This window comes from Mus caroli, unplaced genomic scaffold (genome assembly GCF_978045245.1).
Source record: "Mus caroli unplaced genomic scaffold, Mus_caroli_1 scaffold_6, whole genome shotgun sequence".
Taxonomy (NCBI): Eukaryota; Metazoa; Chordata; class Mammalia; order Rodentia; family Muridae; genus Mus; species Mus caroli.
This window is the reverse complement of record NW_028227261.1, coordinates 135612531-135631625: the sequence shown is the minus strand read 5'-3', so window position 1 is coordinate 135631625 and position 19095 is coordinate 135612531. Positions and strand designations below refer to the sequence as shown.

The 19095-nt window shown below is 35.5% G+C and overlaps 1 protein-coding gene across 1 annotated transcript in view; it reads right to left on the bottom strand.

The window, feature by feature from the left end:
* Positions 1-19095, bottom strand: part of Cnbd1 (cyclic nucleotide binding domain containing 1) — a 367012-nt gene that overhangs the window by 122533 nt on the left and 225384 nt on the right. The window contains exons 6-8 of the mRNA XM_085838485.1: positions 15790-15977; positions 8176-8307; positions 6592-6724 (exon numbers count right to left, since the gene is read on the bottom strand). Of these exons, the coding sequence (XP_085694611.1) occupies positions 6592-6724; positions 8176-8307; positions 15790-15977 (453 nt within the window). The remainder of the gene's footprint in view (positions 1-6591; positions 6725-8175; positions 8308-15789; positions 15978-19095) is intronic.

Sequence of the window (19095 nt, the reverse complement as noted above, 5' to 3'; positions counted from 1 at the left end):
TGTAACAAAAAAGTCAAATAAAAACATTTTTATGTAGAAAATTTGCGAACAGAGAGCATATTTGGGGTCTTAAAATTCAATCAGCAAAACTAATTCAGTGAAAATATTGTACTAAGAGCTAAAAGAACCTACATAAACTGACCAGCATGGAGTTTAATTATTTTCTTTACATAGTAATAAATCATAGCTTTTGCAACAACACTGCCACCATAACAGTAATTCATCAACAAATTTAAAAAAGTTTACCAATCCTAAGTAATTTTTTTTCCTACTGAAAAAGAAGAGAAATGAGTCAATTCCAGAAAAATGTGAAGCCTAGTGGGAAGATAAGCTACAAGCAATCCAGAGACTGTCCCACCTGGCGATTCATCCCATATATACTCACCAAAACCAGACACTATTATGGATGCCAAGAAGTGCTTGCTGACAGGAGTCTGATATAGCTCTCTCCAGAGAGGCTCTGCCAGAGCCTAATAATTACTGAACCAAGATTGTTGATTACCTGCAGTACTCATTTAAATGTCCAGAATTAAACTAGTACATGATAGAATGATACTAAATGTATACTAAGTTTGATGGATAAGAAGCTGATGCCAAAATCCTGACTGTATTTCAGAGGTTTAAACTGCAGTTGTTCTCTAGGCCAAGTGCCAAACCATGTATCTGATAACTCAAACTCCTGTGGCTTTCGGTGACAAGATTTTATTTCTCAGTGCCATTATTACATTTCCATATTTAGTCTTTAAGAAGTAAATTGTTGATTACACTTTTTCTTTATTTTCTGTTTATGTCAAGTTCTACTTGAGAAAAATGACTGCTTACCAATAGAAAGAAGATAATAATCAATGGTTGTCAAGTTAACCTATGTTCTTTATATATGTATATGCTATGTATAGGAACAGCTTGGTTAGTCAAATAAGCTAGTTATTAGCCACACTTTGAAAAAGAGTAACTCAGGAGAAAACTACCAGTAATGCTAGAAAGCATGGTTATCAGGTTCTTTCATGTATGAGGCCAAAATATAAGAAGCTGTGATTATCTAGAAAAGAACATAGTCAGAAACTGCCAATGATTAAGTCCTAAAGTCTATTAATTTAATATAATAACAGAGTTTTATTTTTACTTATTCAGTATAACAAGGTGTCTAACACAGAAGATAGTATAACAAATATTACCTTTCAGATATTGAAGTATATGAAACATGCTGTGCCAAGTATAATTTTAGTTCCCTTTTTATTTTTAGGTATTTTCTTCATTTACATTTCCAATGCTATCCCAAAAGTCCCCCATACCCTTCCCCCTCCCCTACCTATCCACTCCCACTTCTTGGCCCTGGCGTTCCCCTGTACTGAGGCATATAAAGTTTGCAAGACCAATGAGCCTCTCTTTCCACTGATGGCCGACTAGGCCATCTTCTGATACATATGCAACTAGAGACACGAGCTCCAGGGGGGTACTGGCTAGTTCATATTGTTGTTCCACCTATAGGGTTGCAGATCCCTTTAGCTCCTTGGGTACTTTCTCTAGCTCCTCCATTGGGAGCCCTGTGATCCATCTAATAGCTGACTGTGAGCATCCACGTCTGTGTTTGCTAGGCCCCAAGCAACATTTTGCTGAAAGGACCCTGATATATTTTTAGTTCTTTAATGTGTTTAGCTCTTTAAGTATTTTAGTTCCATGTTTTAGTTTGAGAAACATTATTAATAGTAACTAAATGCATTTAAGTCATAGAATAGTTGATCCTTCCACATTCAGAATATTTTGTTCACATAGTTTTATACAGTTTAATTATGATCTACTTTTATATATATACTGTCCTCTGAGAGAAATATTAAACATGTCTGGTGTAAAGTAGGAAACCTATGATAAACCCAAAATAACAGCAATCATCAAGTATTTCTCTGCAATAAATATACTGAATTTTGAAAAACTGAAGTTCTAATTTTATAAATTGATTCTGTGATTTTCATATGTATAATAATTTAATGTGAGTATTCTTACCTAGTTACCTAAATATTTTGTGAAATAATCAATATCATTTCCCTGGCTGATGGTTTAGTGTTTAGGATTTGTTATCCTTCCAATATTATTAATATTTAGCTTTCATGAGAAATATATATTTGATATTGATGCAGTATGGTTTAAATATTCTGTTTTAAGAAATGTTGTTATGTCCCTTTCTAGTTTTTATCTGTGTCCAGAGCTGATCTTGTGCCACAGCTCCCTGTACCCAAATTCCTCCAGGAGAGAGCTGTTCTCCCAGAAGTTCTGACACACTGGCTTGCAGGGGGTGGGGGGCAAGCCACAGTGAGAGAGACTAAGATCAGATAACACCAAGGATAACCAGATGGCAGGAGACAGGTACAAGAACATTAGCAACAAAAACCAAGGCTACTTGGCATCATCAGAAACCAGGTCTCTCTGGATACCCCAACACACCAGAATCAAGACGCTGATTTAAAGTCACATCTCATGATGATGATAGAGAACATTAAAAAATAACTCCCTTAAAATACAGGAGAACACAGGTAAACAGGTAGAAACCCTTAAAGAGGAAACACAAAAATCCCTTAAAGAATTACAGGAAAATACAACTAAACTGGTAAAGGAATTGAACCAAACCACACAGGATCTAAAAATGGAAATAGACACAATAAAGACATCACAAATGGAGACAAACCTGGAGATGGAAAACCTAGGAAAGAGATTAGGTGTCATAAATGCAAGCATCCCAGTAGAATACAAGAGATAGAAGAGAGAATCTCAGAAGCAGAAGATACCATAGAAAACACTGACACACAGTCAAAGAAAATGCAAAATGCAAAAACCTCCTAGCCTAAAACATCCAGGAAATCTAGGACACAGTGAGAAGACCAACCCTAGGATAATAGGTATAGAAGAGAGTGAAGATTCCCAACTTAAAGGGCCAGTAAATATCTTCAACAAAATTATAGAAGAAAACTTCCCTAAAGAAAGAGATGCCCATAAACATACAAGAAGTCTACAGAACTACAAATAGACTGTACCAGAAAAGAAATTCCTCCCATCACATAATAGTCAAAACATCAAATGCACAACACAAAGAAAGAATACTAAAAGAAGTAAGGGAAAAAGGTCAAGTAACACATAAAGGCAGACCTATCAGAATTATACCAGACTTCTCACCAGAGACTATGAAAGCTAGTAGTTCCTGGACATACAGGATGTATGTATGTATCCTGGATGTTGTACAGACCCTGAGAGAACACAAATGCCAGCCCGGGCTAATATATTCAGCAAAACTCTCAATTAACATAGATATTCCATGACAAAATGAAATTTACACAATATCTTTTCACAAATCCAGCCCTACAAAGAATAACAGATAGAAAACTCCAACACAATAGGGGAAACTACACCCTAGAAAAAGCAAGAAAGTAATCTTCTTTCAACAAATTCAAAAGAAGATAGTTACACAAACATAAAAATAACATCAAAAGTTACAAGAAGCAACACTCACTATTCCTTAAGATCTCTTAACCTCAATGGGCTCAACTCTCCACTAAAAGACATAGACTAACAGAGTGGATATATAAACAGGACCCAGCATTTTGTTGAATAGATTTTTATTCAATCCTATATTCAATAGAGAGACAATATCCAATATAAACAAACTAACTAACAAAAAACTCAAGAAGTTAGACTCCAGAGAACCAATTAACCCTATTAAAAAATGGGGAATGGAACTAAACAGAATTCTCAACTGAGGAAACTCAAATGGCTGAAAGTCATCTGAAAAAATGTTCAACATCCTTAATCATCAGGGAAATGCAAATCAAAACAACCCTGAGATTCCACCTCATACCAGTCAGTATAGCTAAGATCAAAAATTCAGGTGACCAGCTGTAGAGATAGCTTAGTGTTAAGAGAATCTACTGTTCTTCCAAATGTCCTAAGTGCAATTCCCAGCAACCTCATGGTGACTCACAACATCTGTCATGAGATCTGGTGCTCTCTTTTTGCCTGCCAGTGCTCAAGCAGGCTGAACACTGTACACAGAATAATTAAATAAATCTTTTTAAATAAAGGGTAATTAAAAACTCAGGTGACAACAGATGTTGGCAAGGATGTAGAAAAAGAGGAACACTCCTCCATTTTTGGTTGGATTACAAGCTGATACAACCACTCTGGAAAACAGTCTGGCAGTTCCTCAGAAAACTGGACATAGTACTACCTGATGATCGAGCTATACTACTCCTGGGCATAGACCCAGAAAATGTTCCACATGTAATAAGGACATATGCTCCACTATGTTCATAGCAGCCATATTTATAATAAACACAAGCTGGTAACAATCCAGATGCCCCTCAACAGAGGAATGGATACAGAAAATGTTGTACATTTACACAATGGAATACTATTCAGTTATTAAAAACAATGACTTCATGAAATATGTAGGCAAATAGATGGAACTTGAAAATATCATCCTGAGTAAGGTAACTCAGTCTCAAAACAACAAATATTATATGCACTAAGTGATAAGTGGATATTAGTCCAAAAGTTTAGAATGCCTAAAATACAATTCACAGACCATATGATGCCCAAGAAGAAGGAAGACTTCAGTTCTTAGAAGGGGGAACAAAATATTCACAGGAACAAATATGGAGACAAAGTGTGGAGCAGAGACTGAAGGAAAGGCCATCAAGAGACTGTGCCACCTGGGGCATCCCATATACAGTCACCAAACCCAGAAGCTATTGTGGATGCCGAGAAGTGCATGCTGACAGGAGCCTGATATGGCTTTCTCCTGAGAGGCTCTGCCAGAGTCTGACAAATACAGCTCTGGATACTCTCAGCCAACCATCGGACTGAGCATGGAGTCCCTGATGGAGGAGATGGAGAAGGGACTGGAGAAGCTGAGGGAGTTTGTAGCCCCATGGGGGAGCAAGAATGTCAACTGGCAAGATCTCTTGGAGCTCATGGGGACTAGACCACCAACCAAAGAGTACACATGGAGAAACCAATGGCTCCAGCTGTATATGTGACAGAGGATATCCTGGGAGGAGAGGACCTTGGGTGTTCGATGCCCCAGTGTAGTGGCATGCCAGGGCAGTAAGATGGGAGTGGGGTGGGGTAATGGATGGGGGAGCACCCTCATAGAGGTAGGGGGAGGGAGAGATAAGGGGTTCCAGAAGTGGGAAGGGGAACCATTTGAAATGTAAATAATGAAAACATACAATATAAACAAGTGATATTGTAAATATGAACACTGAAAGAAATGTATCAAATATGGCTTATTGGAGTATTTCTGAGATCTGAAACCTAAGCTTCCCACTCATACTACTAACTTTTTTCCATAATATATCACCAAGAACAATTGCACAGTACTAAACTGAAACCCACTTTTCTATTACCTATTCCTCTGAAGGATGTCTTATCTATGTTTTAAGATTTATAACTCAGAATCAAAGTTGTGGGAGCTATAATCTCATTCCTAATTTGAAATTAACCTCTCTGCCATCACAGCTCTGCAAGATTTGGATAGCAGTATTTCTTGAAAGGTTTCTTTAACTATGTTAGTTCAAGTATTTGTTCCACCAGTGATTGAGAGGAGTCTCACTGCTTGCTCATTCTGCTGCTCGTGGCTGTATTGGGTGGGTCAAAGCGACTCCTAATTGAAGACAAAAACTCTTACCCACAGTTGCATAGGTCTGTCTTCATTGTCCTCTCTTGTTTACTTGGTTCTCATGGGTTAATAAATGATGTAAAAAGACTCAATACTGTGTATGCCTTTGTTTACACAAACCCTAAGAGGCCTGTACATGCACCCCAGATTGGCTAATGAAATCAGACTTTTGCCTGTTGTTTATCTTACTGATACTTCATGTCCAGAAATTGCAAATATTAAATCTCCAAAATTATAAGCTATTAACCCAACATAATGCCACATGTAAAAAATTACACATCTGATCTCCCACGATAGGTCACAATCAGAGTACAAGTATGCATAAAGTAGTGTGTGAACTACAGGCAATGTGCAGAAAGTAAATGTGAGTTACAAGTGAATTTCATATTTAGCTTTTTTACCCATAGTAAAGTTACGTCTATATTTATATGAGATATCACAAAAGCTGTACGAACTGAATCTAAAATGCTTTGTCAAGGCTTTGGTAAGTGATAGATAACTTGTAATTTTTACCTTTTCACTAATAAGATATAACAGAGAAGTTGATTGAAAACTAGCTAGTTAAGAACTTACTAACCAAGAAAGTAAGAAATCAGTGACTACATGAACTTCTCGCCCTTATCCTTTGTATTTTGGCCCTTATTGTAATTCTCAGTGTGTAGCTACATGAGTGTGGAGAGTTGAAGATGTGGAGAGATGTAGAAAGTTGGCTAGGACTGAAGCTGCTCTTGAAACAAAATATGTTTTTTTTAATTAAAAAACAAGTTTTAAAACACGCAATTTATGCTTAATAATTCACTAAGTAAAATAATGCATATATAAAGATATACTACTTACATTCTTTAATTTATCAAAACTGTAAAGAATTGCAAATACAACAGTGAACTTTTACATGAGAAGCAAGTCTAACATTGAATTGAACTCACCGTGACCTGGAGGAAAATTTTTGAATTTACTAATTGAAACTAGCTCCCATATGGATAAAGTAGGCCAGGTTTCATAAAAAGGACACTTGCGGATTAATTTCAACTTTTGTGCATTTTCATGTTTTACTTTTTCCTGTAAAAAAAAATGCCCTTGTCAGATTTCAAAATGTGATAATTAAAAATTAACAAAAACTAGTTAAAAAAAATGTCAGAAAAAGAAAAGTAACAGCTATATGGCCACTTCACAGGATAAGTTGAGTAACATTTGACTATCACTATGACTGATAGCTATACTATAATTCTAATATTCAGATTTGTTTGCCAAAATATTCAAGGTGTTCTATAATGCTTTAAATTTCTATAAATATTAACACATTTAAAAGATACTATGAACAAGGCTCAAATGGTGTGTGTGTGTGTAGCTATATAATTGATTTTAACAAGGGAAAATAACAAAACAAGAAAACAATTTTAAGCAAAATAATCTGAAATTCAAACATACTAATATCTGGAATTTGGGAAAATGTTGAATTCTGAGACAGCCCCAAGTTTGTGAGGTCACCACATCAAAAGAAATTTCTTACTCTTTGAGATCCTAAGCAATAAGAGAAATGTTCTTCAACTTTCAGGATGAGTACTGGACTTTCAAGTACAGTTCACATTAGAATCTGTCAAGAAGACTACAGGGACCTCTCAATCTCACTGTTTAGATAAGTTTCTTCTACCCTCTAAAAGAAGTGTGGGTGCCAGGGCAGGAACAGTTTTGGTTTAGACTAGAAAAACACAAATTTACATAAAAATGTCATAAGCAGCAGCATTTGATGCTCAGAATAAAGTTTAAATGTCTTTTCATCCAGTTCTGATTTTGAAAGTTTGTGCAATTCTGAATTAGCATGTCAACCATTCTGTCTTTGTTTGTTTCTCTGTTATGATAAACAAAATAACACAAAGCAACTTAAGGATGAGAGCAGTTATTTCAGCCCCCACACTGCAGTGCATGATCTAGAAAAGCCAGGATAGATGCTTGAGGCAAGAACCTGGAGGCAGGAACAGAACATAACACCTTGGGCAAATGATGTCTGCTGGGGGTTAATTCTCCACTTGAATCAGCTATCTTTCTTACATTGCACAGATGTACCAGGATCTTCTTCCTTTAACTTGCAATCAAGAAAATGCCCCAGAAATATTCCCATAAGTCCATCTGATGGAGGCAGTTTCTCAACTAAAATCCCTCTTCCAGTAGTATTGTGTCAAGTTGACAAAAAGTGACTAGTCACATATTCTGAAGGAAGATTGGTACAGATTAGTGAGCTCTTGAAAACAGTAACTCTGTGATCATCCAATCATTTGTGTCCCAATCAAACAGAAATGCTGGTGAAACACAAACTACTTATTTCCTGTAAGAGTGAACTTAAAAATCATAAAAACGTGGAATAATGCCCATAATGTACACCCACAGAGACCCTGGTTTTCCTGACAAGTACTGAAAGAAGCTGACAAAGTGCCAATTAGCCAATAAACTACAAGTCATAGTCTCTACAATCAAGTCAGACTTCAAAAGCAAAATAGATGTACACAGCATACCAATTTTAACTTCTCATACTCCTTTGCAGGTATTTTCAGGATTTCACAGTCAGAATCTGTCACAACTGAACGGTCACTTTCATCCATTTCAGGTCCACCTTTCAGTGATCCAAAGATACCCCATTTTTTCACCTGTGAAGAGGATCAAACAATAAGTGGAAATCAGCATTACTCATTGATTTCTACTCACACAGACACCAGTGAGAATTGTGAGAACAGTCTAGGTAAGTCAGCAAGAGGACTGGAGTCCTAGTTCCACTGCCATGGAAGAAGGACCACACCCACCATCTTTGCCTTGACCATTAATGCATCTCCAAACATGCCTTTTCCTTGACATAGCACCTTTTATTCCTCAGCAATATAAAGAAAATACCATGAGAAAGAACCTTGCTTTCTTTTATTCCATCATTCCTTTAAGTGCCAGGGAAATATTTGGCATACAGTCAGAATTGAACAATTATTTGATGGAATAAGGGCTGCAAATCGTCAGTATATGTCTTCTTTATTAATAGCCATGTATGCTGGTAATAACAAACAAAATGAATACAGTGTTATGTCATGGATAAATCACTCATGTGTATATGTATGTAGTGTTATCTAACTTAATATGTGACAGATAAATATTTAAACAGTGCATGTTATCACCAGAATATTAAAATCATTATGGTAAAAATTCACATCCTCATTGAGTATTTATGTTTTGCCTTCCTAGGAAAAATGATAGAAAATATGAATGAAAAGTGACACAATCCTATTGAAGTTCCTGTTTGGTGAAGGATATTCACAATTCTATTTAAAATACAGAGAAGGACTTATTCTTTTTCTTTTTTATGAAATAAATAGTTGGGCATGACATAGAAACCCTACAGAAAGAGAATATTTAAATCAGTGAATCCCTGCAGAGGCCAAAGTGGTCCACAGTGCTATTTAGCTGGGATGAGGTCATGGAGCTTGTTAGAATGTAGAGCAGAAGTTAAACTCATTACCATGCAAGGCGAGACACCTGAATTGATCCAAAAGTCTAGGAATTCTGATAAACATTGGACTTCTAAAATGCAGACAAGAAAAGCTATATCCACTAATCCATTAAATACACAGAAACTTTCCTTTTATCTGTGAGTCCTTGCAGAATTTTCAGAAAATAAAATATCTAGCCCCGCAACTTGGATATGTGCAGAGTTTTCATATTGTACAAGACTTGCAGTGGACTGGTTAATGAAAATCCTAGTAACAACTAAGGAATGTACAATATTTAAGCTTGTGTATAGTTTTAGGAGCAAAAGAATTTTTAGCAGAAGCAAGTAGCCTTAAAGTAACTAAATAACATGATAATACATATATGTGAATAAACACAAAAGAAGGAAAATCATCATTATTTTAAAAGAAGTTATTCATATTGAATTATTTAAACATAAAATCAAAACACTAAATAAAAAATAGCAAAAGTATTTTAAAGGAAAAATAAAATAAAAATCTTTAAATAAAATTTACTGAATGTATGCATTATTTGTAGTAAAAGAAATTTAAATTGAACTTATATGCAATATGCAGTTAGTACTTAAAATGTATAAATGTGGAAGGAATAGAAATAAGGGTGTTGAACAGACTGGAAAATGGATAGGCAATACAAGTACATGGAAACTCCAGGAGCAGTTAAAAAGGACATGAGAACATGGTCAGAGAATGACAGTGATTGCAAAGTTAAGCCTTTCAAATAGATGAACACATGAAGAACAAGCTGGGTCTGTGTTCAGTACTCATGCGTTGAAGTAAGGAAAGAAGCTGTTCTTCCTGGTGCCCCTATACCAATAATTTTAAGCAGACATGTTATGCCTTATGTTCCTTGGCATTTCTAATTGTCATCAGTCAATTAGTCCAAATTACTTCACAATCCATTATGTCAGAAGGTATCCATGACTCCTCAAAAATCATGAAGGCCTTTTTCTTGATTAATAAACAAATGACATTGAAAACCTTGCTATTAATTGTGAAATTGTAAGGCTTTTGGTACTTTTTGCATTTGTAATAATTTCATCAAATTGATTTTACTTTTTTCATTTTTATAGTATTTATAATTTGATCTGTAAATATGGCTATCATTAAAAAGCTAAGGTGGAGCTGGGCATGGTGGCACACTCCTTTAATCCCAACACTCGGGAGGCAGAAGCAGGCAGATTTCTGAGTTTGAGGCCAGCCTGGTCTACAAAGTGAGTTCCAGGACAGCCAGGGCTACACAGAGAAACCCTGTCTCAAAAAACCAAATAAATAAATAAATAAATAAATAAATAAATAAATAAATAAATAAATAAATAAAAAAGTTAAGGTGGAACAACTCCTAACCTGGAATTTTTATTTATATAAAAATGGTAATGAAGAAATAGAGAAAAACAAATGCAATTCTGGTTCTATACAGTATGTTGAACAAATTTTTAAAAGACAAATTTCAGATAGAAAAATACACTACCTAAGGAGAAATAATGCAACAAAACGGAATGCAACATAGGTAAAATATAAATGATACTGTTGAGCACTAAAAATTAAGTGAATAAGATAGAATGTCTCAAACATTTTTAAAATTCCTTCTGATGACCAAAGGTACCAGAATCTGTATACTTCGATTCAACAAAAACCCATCGACTATTCTCTACTATTGTGTTTCACTCAGGTTTTCAATGGAAAAAAATGTTGTCTACTCACATGGATAAGTGTGGTGCTTCTCTCTGTTTACTAACTCAGATACTTAATCTCATCCTGAAATAACTCAGAGGAGTAGCACCCCCCAGAGTCATACCACAGCCAAAAATAATGTTTTGCCTGCTATTAGCCACCTTAGTCCACTCATGTTAGCATATACAATTAACCACCAGTGAGAAAAATAAGATATATATTCTTTACATTTCTAAAAATAGACATAGCATCATACTCCTCTAATCCTACCTTCTACTGAAACTTGAGGGAAAACATGGTTATCTTAGAGTAATTATAAATATTGCACCTCAAAATAATTGTCTTAAAGGGTAAGGATGTAATTCATTTGTGAGATGTCTTTCAGGTACAAGGCTGTGAGTTCTACCTCCAGTAAGACAAAAGAATGCTTGTATAGACTAACTTAACACTCATATGCTTTGGATATTTTTGCTCACTAATATTTTTAATAGAACACAATTGTTATCTCTTATATTGTACTCAGGAACCTTAGAGGATAAAATATAATTATTGGACTATAAGTAAGCAAATTGGTTTTTTATGCCATTAATAAGAAAGAGTACAAACCTCAGCTGCATAAAATTTGTTTTTGCCTCAAAACCTATGACTGTGTCTGATCTATGAGAAATGCTTCTGTAGTTTCAGAGACATATTTCATTGTCAAGATTATCTCCATACATGAAAAAAATAATGCTTGCTCTTCACAGAGCAGTACACACAGCATATACTTGCAGTATATCTACATGCAATAGTTTCAATAAATCTCTATAGACCTCTAATAACTGTGAGATTAATTCCAAATGTTTGTTTCTAATGTGAGAAAAATTAATCAAAGTGCACCACAGAAAACAAATCAGAGGTAAATTGAAATGTCAACGGGTATTTGAATAAAACACTGAAGTTGTTCTTTAATGAGCAACTGGGAAGAATCAAATAAGTGTGAAGGAAAAGCCAACAGCATGAAGAGACAGTCTGCTGGAGGACTCTGCAGTAAAGTGTAATGCTAGCTTCAATTTTTTTTTTTCTACAGTGAATTTGTGAATGCTGTCAAGACTCCCAGGAGAAAACTTTGAAAGATTCATGATGTCAGAGGGGGAAAGTACCTTACAGCACCAACCAAACAACCTTATTTTTTTTTAGTATTACTGATCTTTGGACATATGAAGGAAAAATAATATTAATCAAAATGTTTGTTTCCAAGAAGAGAAGAACAGATTGATTTGTTGAAAAGCAGGGTTGACTGCAACGTACAGCATTTGGAGCAACCATGGGATCCACACGTGTTCATACGACATCTGTCTGCAGCTGGATGAAGTTCACTGTTCACTGGGGTCTCTGCAAAGGTTCCAGCCTCTGCTCTCTGTTCTGTACTTTAAATTCCTCAATTTTCTAAAAATGCTGGTACCATGAAGTCACCTTTACTTGGAAAACTCCCAAACCATTTGCCAGTTCTGACCAGTTACTGAAATGGCAGCCCCATATCAACCTCTGATGAACATTTCTCCATGAATATATTATCATCTAAACCATATCATTTCAGGGCTCTACTCATTCAGAGATTATGACTTTGCTCTTTAGTGTTTTATAGAATAGTTTTGCCAGTGCTCTAGACTGCAACCTCTAGCTCTTAATAACTCTATCTACTAAAACGCCATTCTGATTCCATTTCCATATCTCTCTGTTATTAATAGTATTTAATCTTGCATTGCTATCTCCATTGTGACTTTTTGTGATTATTCGTCCAATGATAGCTACACTTCTTTTTTTAAATAAAAATCTCAATTTTGCCTTTACATACCCATTTCTGTTCATTGGTTCTTTCCTTAGTTCTCTTTTAAAATCTTTTAGTATGTCTTTGACATGATACTAATTATAAAGTGTTTGTTTTGATTTTATTCTTTGTATTATTCAAGATCCCACTCAAAGGAAAAATACCTTGGGTGGTAAGAGAGTAAAACCCTGGAAGAACTCTTCATTGTGGTCATGTGGTCATCAGATGGAATATCTCATAAGATGGGCAGGATGCCGGTAACTTCTCTAGATTTACAAAGAACACACAGGAGGATTTTTTGAGAGATTGACACTGACACTAGTAGGGGTCCTGAATTAAACTGTCCATTATTTCTCTGTCTCCAGCTGGAGGAATCAAGGGCTAAATCTTAAACCAGAAGTCAAGGGAGCCTTTGAATGAAATCTTCTAAGCGATGAGGTGTAAGGTTTGCCTATACTAATGCAGCCACTTTCCTTCTTAAATACCTATTTGAATCATTAAGTTTTATAATAACATTTTAACTCCTTCTGTTCTTGTACAGTTACTACTTTTCCTTAGACTTCATTCCGGCTTCCTCCTCTCCCAGGAGAAAGCTTCACATCTCTAACATCTCATCAAACTTTGTGTTAGTAACTTGACACTCTTCCAAAGCATTTAACATGTATGTTATCAAGTATAGACTCCTGCCTTAGTTACTTTTCTGTTGTTGGAAAAAATTTCTGAAAATGGAAAATTAAGTTCAATGTAGTAGAATCCATAGTGAAATTAATGTCAGTGTTGCAGGAGCTTGAGGCAGCCTTGTCACACTAGATTTACAACTGGGAATCAAAGGAGAGATGTATTCATGTGCTCAGCTCATTTTTCTCCTGTTTATTTCAGGTTCCATCAGAAATAATGGTGCCAGTTACCATGAGAGTAACCTCAATCTAGTAAAGATGATCCTTCAAAGGCAGGCTCAGAGACGTGACTGCCAGATGAATTCAGATCTCATCAAATTGACAACTGAGATTAACCATCACAATATTCAACTAGATTGGAATTCATTAGAGGCATGAAAATTCCTCTGAGTTTGAGTTTTCCTCATCAACTACCAGCATGGTAAAATATCTCTAAAGATACAATACTGGCTTTGACAATACCAGCATCTCTCTAAGTGCACTTAAGGTCTATTCAAAAGCAAGGAATGTAGTCCTGGTACTGAAAATCTAGCTATTTACCCAGGGCTAGAGAGAACAAGGTCTTACAGGAGAACTTTATTACTGCCATAGCCAACATATCTAAAGGCAAAAGGCAAGCCTATTTTAATCAGAAATAGAAGTTTTGTGCACTGGAACCAATGGGAGCTTTGTGAGTGGGGGTCCCTGACTCACTTGTGTGTCCTTGGGTCAGTTTTCTTCCTACTGTGATGCCTTATCCAGACTTGATAGGGGGATTTGTGTCCAACTTCGTATGTCACACTTGTTTGCTATCCCTAGGAACTCTGATCTTATCTGAAGGGGAACAAAGAAGGAATAGATATGGGGAACAGGATAGGAGGATACAGGTAACTTGGAGGAGTGGAGGGAAGGGAGTCAGAATGTATTTTATGAGAGAAAAATAAAGAAAACATAATTATAGTTAAGAAAGTGTTCTGACAGAGCCCCTACATCCACACAACATATTAACAGCTGTACACAAGCATAAAGAATGGCATGTCAAGTTAAATATCCTAAATTAATGTTAGCAATTTAGTGAATTACTTAATTTCTCACTTTCTTACAATCAAAATTTTAAAAATTATTTTGTATGAAATTGTTGTCATTAAATATAGGAAATAGAGTTTTTTCATTAAAAATAAATTTCTATTTCAGTTAATTCCTTTTCAGTTTTATAATTACAGCACTAGCTGGAACACAAAACACAGGGAAAAAATAAAGAAATATAAATTGACAGAATGGAAGTCAAAATATCTCTATTTTCAGATGATATGTTTTTATAATAAGAACTCAAAAATTCCTGAGAAAGCTTCTAGAAATTATCAACAAAGTAGCAGGATGTAAAAATCAACCTACAAAAATCAGAAGCCTCTTTATGTATCAGCAGCAAAACACACTGAGAAAGATAACAGGCTCTACTTCAATTCCCAAAGAGTTTCAAGAATCTATCTAGGAACAAACTTAACAAAAACCTCTAGAAGAAAGAAAGTAGATCTCTGAAGGAAGAGACTAGTACCTTTTCTGTTGTTCTGACAAACTCTCTGAAGAATCACTGTAAAGAATGCAGAATTAATTGTGGTTTAATATGTGAAGGTATAGCCAGTCCAAAATGACAACCAGTCTACTGATAGGAAGCAGAGAAAGGTGGAGGATGCTACTCAGGTCACTTGCACATTAATTCTCTCTGAGATCAAGCCTATGGAATGATGTTGTCCATATTTAAGGTGAGACTTCCTGCCTCATTTTTTATGCATCTTTATGCATGTAACAATAACAAAAGAAATAGAGGCCATCAACCTGAGAGAAAGCAGAGGGAGTGCGTATATGAAAGGAGGGAGGAGAGGAAATGTGAAATTATATAATTTTTAAAAATTAATAACATATTAAGAAAAAAGAAAGGAAAGGTATTAATCTAACCCATATATGGAGTCAAAAGCTCTTAAGCTTGTATTTTTGTTACATTAACAGTCATGAAATACTACAAAGAAGCCAGAGATTTTTTAAAAGTATGTTTTACTTATTATAATGCAACCTGTTCTGTGATTCCTTAAGCATTGATATTAAGAAATACATTAAAAACACCACATTCTGCTGTGATTTTAAAGTCACATGTTACTAACCTCCTCTGTCCCCCCTTAAGTCATCTGTCCTCATTTCTTCATTCAAGAGAATACTTTTTCACTTCCAGTGTATCAGCCACTCCTATCTTGTCATTTTAGAAAATACACCATGTAACCATTTCAAATGTTCAATAACTACTGAAGGCTTAATGATTAAAATTTTCAATCAAGTATTAGTTCAAAACTATCAGCACCATTTATAATTTAAAGTATGTTATTTTGGTCAATTTAAATGTCCAAAGATGTTGGCATCTAGAAATTTAAAAGAGATTAAAAATTGTAATATTATTCTCTGCATTTATAAAGAAATAAAATTTCTTACTATTAATTTCTTTGAAGGTACATACAGCTGAGCCACTGTAGAATCCTGTAACTCTGCATCAAAAAGGAAACTATCTCTGTAGAGTGAAGTGATGATTGAGTCGTTTTCTTCGATCAGACTTCTAAACACCTTTACACGACGTCGAGCCTGGCCCGTCAGTAAGACATAAAGTCCATCATCACCAATCACTGAAATAAATGGAAACCAAATACATATTTAACACATCGGTCAAACCTGGCATACCTTAAGCTAATTTCTGCCAGTCTACAGTAGCATAGTAACTTCAGGGCAACACGAAGGCACCCACAATTAGAAAAGAATAACAGGAATATTTGATTTAGGCTATTATTTTCAGTTAGGAATATTTTTATTTTAATTTACATATAATTATATCATTACCCCTTCCCTTTCTAAATTATGTCATGCAGTAACTACTGGATTTTAATAAAAAGAACAAGGTAACATTCATTATTAATAGACAAGCCATTATAAGAAAAATAGGATTAGGAAAATCTTTAACCCTTATCTTCTCACCACAAAATTGCCATTTTCCTGCTTTATATAGCAAGACATCCCTACTAATAATTTTATTAACATTTGCCCCAGAAAGATAGTGGGCAGCACTTGTCATATTACACAGTAAGTTTCGACAACGTCTTGTCTTACCTGATTCTTGACGCTCAATTGTGTACCTGCAGCCCTGGGAAGTATATTCTCCTGTTCGTACTGTAATATAATTCACAATCACTTCCAGTTCTTAAAAAGCATATTCTTTGTAATATGGAGAGTGGGCATTGTAGTTCCCCATTCCATGACTGTTTACATCACATTATGAATGGAGAATACCATTAAAGTGCTATGAGATACACTTTCTTACAGGTTACCCATTCACTTCCTGTAAGTAGACACTTTGCAAACTGATTTTCAGAGGCAATTATATGTCTTTATACTACTCCAAATGTCATCAATTGCTTGTATATTCTGCACTTTTCTCTAACTTGAGAATTTATTAGCTCTCTCAATTATTATTCTCCCAATGCTATGGAAGAGTAATTTTAATTTTTTAAGCATACATTAGTTTTGCATGGATGTCTATGATTAAAACGAATTGCACTGTGGGTGGTACATTATCAGATACTAAACAATCTGTGTAGTGAGATAACTGAAATAAAATAATTAGGTGACCTATGACCATATAGGATGGAGACAGGAGCAAAGCAAATCAGAAGACATCTATGTTGGAGCTTTGGTCAGATTAATCAGGCATTGTTCACATTAACAGTTGTAGGAAGGGTATGCCCAGTGTAGATTCTGATGCACATCACTACTTTCTTTCTCAGGGTAAATTATCTTCCCCCAACCCTTGGCCAAGAAACCTTCAATGTTATTGGATGCCATACAAGCAATATTAAAAGTATTACTTCACAATTCTCTTAACATATGTGTTCACACAATATCATCTGATTAGTAAAAGATTAGGAGACTATTTCCAAGTATTCCCATTCATTCCTCTGGCTTCTGAGAACCAGCATATGATGCTGGAACTAAAAAAAATATCTTGAAACTAAAATGAAAATATAGGACAATTAAATAATCCTGACATTTCTCTCTCTCTCTCTTTTTTTTTTTTTTTTTTTGGTTTTTCGAGACAGGGTTTCTCTGTGTAGCCCTGGCTGTCCTGGAACTCACTCTGTAGACCAGGCTGGCCTCGAACTCAGAAATTTGCCTGCCTCTGCCTCCCAAGTGTTGGGATTAAAGGTGTGTGCCACGACTGCCTGGCATGTTTTTTGTTATTTGTTTTTTTGTTTATTTATTTTTATTTTTTTTTTTTAATTATTTTTTAATCCTGACATTTTCTAATTGGTCCCCCCTTCAAGGTGTCTTGTTATAAAGTAAGACAAATAAACAGTTTGTCTGAACAACGCCCTTTAATTCTTTATTATAGAAGCTGAATTCTGTGTCTGTATGGATATTGCCAGTATTTTCCTTGGCTCTAAGTATGATTGGTTTATGTATTACTAATATACATAGTTGCATAGTCGTGAGGAATATAAGCCATATATAAGTAATCAAATTTTTGGTTTTTTTTTCTTTGTTTTTGTTTTTATGGTTTATTTTTTTAATTAGGTATTTTCTTCATTTACATTTCAAATGCTATCCCAAAAGTCCCCCAGCACCCCCTCCCCTACCCACCCACTCCCACTTCTTGGCCCTGGCATTCCCCTGTACTGAGGCATATAAAGTTTGTAAGACCAAGGGGCCTCTCTTCCCAAACATGGCCGACTAGGCCATCTTCTGCTACATATGCAGCTAGAGACAGCTCTGGGGGGTACTGGTTAGTTCATATTGTTGTTCCACCTATAGGGTTGCAGACCCCTTTAGCTCCTTGGGTACTTTCTCTAGCTCCTCCATTGGGGGCCCTTTGATCCATCCAATAGATGACTGGGAGCATCCACTTCTGTGTTTGCCAGGCCCAGGCAATTCAAGAACGAAGACCAAAGTGTGGACACTTTGTCCCTTCCTAGAATTGGGAACAAAACACCCATGGAAGGAGTTACAGAGACAAAGTTTGGAGCTGAGACGAAAGGATGGACCATCTAGAGACTGCCATACCTGTGGATCCATCCCATAATCAGCCTCCAAACACTGACACCATTGTATACACCAGGAAGATTTTGCTGAAAGGACCCTGATATAGCTGTCTCTTGTGAGACTATGCCGGGGCCTGGCAAACACAGAAGTAATTAAATTTAAGCAACTATATTTAAAGAAGGTTATTTTATAAAAGGAGTAGCTATATATAACTCTCAGAAATGTAACATTCAAGTGCAATGGTTTTCAAGTCCATATTTAAATAAGTCAGATCTGATAAAAAGAATCGTCATGTTGTTATGTGTGGATTCCTATTGTAAAAATTAACATCATTATGATGAAATCTCCTTCACAGTAATCTCTCTTACAGTTCATGGTACATCATCAGTTGTTGTACATGTGCTAATGCGTACACAGCTGCCACCCTAGGAGCCACAAACATAAGCAGCATGCTCCACATAAAACATGTTCACCAGTAGATAAGGATTACATCATTGTTCTTCTAAAGAAAGCATTCCTGTCCTGTAGGCTTTGCTGAGAGATAGTAACTTTTGTATATATTCTCTGTTTAGGTGAATCTCTGTTTAAAATAATGCCATGAAGGACTCAAACTGGAAGATTTACAGGACCATGGAAAAATATTTAGACAAGAACATATGTCATAACCACAAATTACACTTACCAAAAAGTTTGAATTAAGGTGGACTATAAGCT